The following is a 1,533-nucleotide window of genomic DNA, read 5'->3' on the forward strand; positions in this document are numbered from 1 at the left end:
AATGCTGTAGACCTCCTTAGTCACGCCCAGATTGCGCCCAGCCACAAACACCCCCAACTCCCTAGGAGAGCCGTTCTCCATCCCCAGGGTCCTCTGGCTTTGAGGGAGGCAGCACCACGCCGGTGGCCATCGGCCCTGAGCCGCTGGACGGCCCCGTAGGAGGAAACTACGGGCCTAACTGCGCGGTCGTACCGGCGGAGGGCTGGGGTCTCAGGAGGGTGAGCTACCACCCACTCTAGTTCAGCGCGTGACGGTCTCATTGTTTCCTCACAGTGGAAAAAAAAACCCGCTGCCTAGGCAACCGCGCGGTAAAGCGTCTCACCACCTGCGCGCGCCGCCAGCTCCCCTCCACTCCTCTCCCTGCTCCCCTGGTCACCATCCCGCCCTCTTCCCTCCTCCTTCCTCTTTCTTCCCCTCCTCCTCCTCCCCCTCTTCCCGCCTCCTCCCTCCCTCTTTCCCCTCTCCTCCCCCGATTCCGAGCACTCTATTTAAAACCAGTTTCCTGCTCCACAAAATGGCCTCCGCGTTCGACACCTGCAGTCACGTGACCCTCCGCCCCCTGGGCTTTGGGTCTGTCGGCCTAACTCCGATTTCGGGGAGTCTGCCCGCGAAAACGCTAGGGCCAATTAGTTTGGAGAAATCTCACAACATCTCCAAGTCTGGGGGGCTGAGAGAGAAAGGAGAGAGCGCTCCCAAGAAACAATGGAACAGCGAACACTAGGGACGTTACGGAAAGAAAAGGGGAAAAGGCATGGATTAGATTTTAAGGTATCCCAGCTGGCGGAAAGCGGGAGGCGAGGAATTCTCGCGAGATCTCGAGACCTCCTAGACCTCGGCTAGGGTAAGAGCGGAGGACAGGGGAAATGGAACTCAAGCGAACTAGGACAGTATTTGGCGCTCTCAGTGCCAAGGTAGGACGACGAGCCGGGGACGCGACCGACTAGGAAATCCCGCGAGGTTAGGACTAAACGAGAGCGCAGTAGCTAGGCAGAAGTCGTAGCGGCGGCAGGAGTGTGGGTGTGAGAGGGAGGGCATACGTCTTACGTGCTGACGTAGCAGCCGTTCCAGCGGGTATATTAGATCCGTGGCCGCGCCGTGCGCCTTAGAGCCGCAGTTCTCCCGTGAGAGGGTCTTTGCGGTGAGCCAAACACATTAGCTCAGCAGCGGAAGACTCCGAGTTCTCGGTACTCTTCAGGGATGAGTCATGTGGCGGTGGAAAATGCGCTCGGGCTGGACCAGCAGGTGAGCCGCAGGGAGCCTACCAGGGTTGTTGCTGCATGAATTCCCTCCCCTGACCTAACATGGTTTGTGGCGCAGTGCTAGCTGGTATCCTCACTTCCCATTTGCTGGGTCCCTCGGGCTGGTGAGTGTGAATGCCCCAGGGCTGTGGGGGAACGGGAAGGTGACAGGAATGCTAGTTGTGGTTGTCGCTGGGGCCCCTATTTGGCTCGCGGTATTGTCCCCGGCCCGAGCACAATGGCGGCTTTTGTGTGTGCGTGCGCAGGCGGGCGGAGGGGGAGGGGGCGCGCGCTC

The 1,533-nt window shown here is 60.2% G+C and overlaps 1 protein-coding gene across 3 annotated transcripts in view; it reads left to right on the top strand.

Moving 5' to 3' along the window:
• Nucleotides 1-1,088: 1,088 nt before the first annotated feature.
• The window catches only part of DDX3X (DEAD-box helicase 3 X-linked), a 15,222-nt gene continuing 14,777 nt past the window's right edge, over nt 1,089-1,533 (top strand). For all 3 annotated transcript variants that reach the window (XM_024759845.1, XM_024759846.1, XM_024759847.1), the window contains exon 1: nt 1,089-1,242. In XM_024759845.1, coding sequence (XP_024615613.1) covers nt 1,198-1,242 — 45 coding nt within the window. In that variant the 5' untranslated portion in view covers nt 1,089-1,197. The remainder of the gene's footprint in view (nt 1,243-1,533) is intronic.

The sequence above is a fragment of the Neophocaena asiaeorientalis genome, unplaced genomic scaffold (genome assembly GCF_003031525.2).
Source record: "Neophocaena asiaeorientalis asiaeorientalis breed wild unplaced genomic scaffold, Neophocaena_asiaeorientalis_V1.1 scaffold312, whole genome shotgun sequence".
Taxonomy (NCBI): domain Eukaryota; kingdom Metazoa; phylum Chordata; class Mammalia; order Artiodactyla; family Phocoenidae; genus Neophocaena; species Neophocaena asiaeorientalis.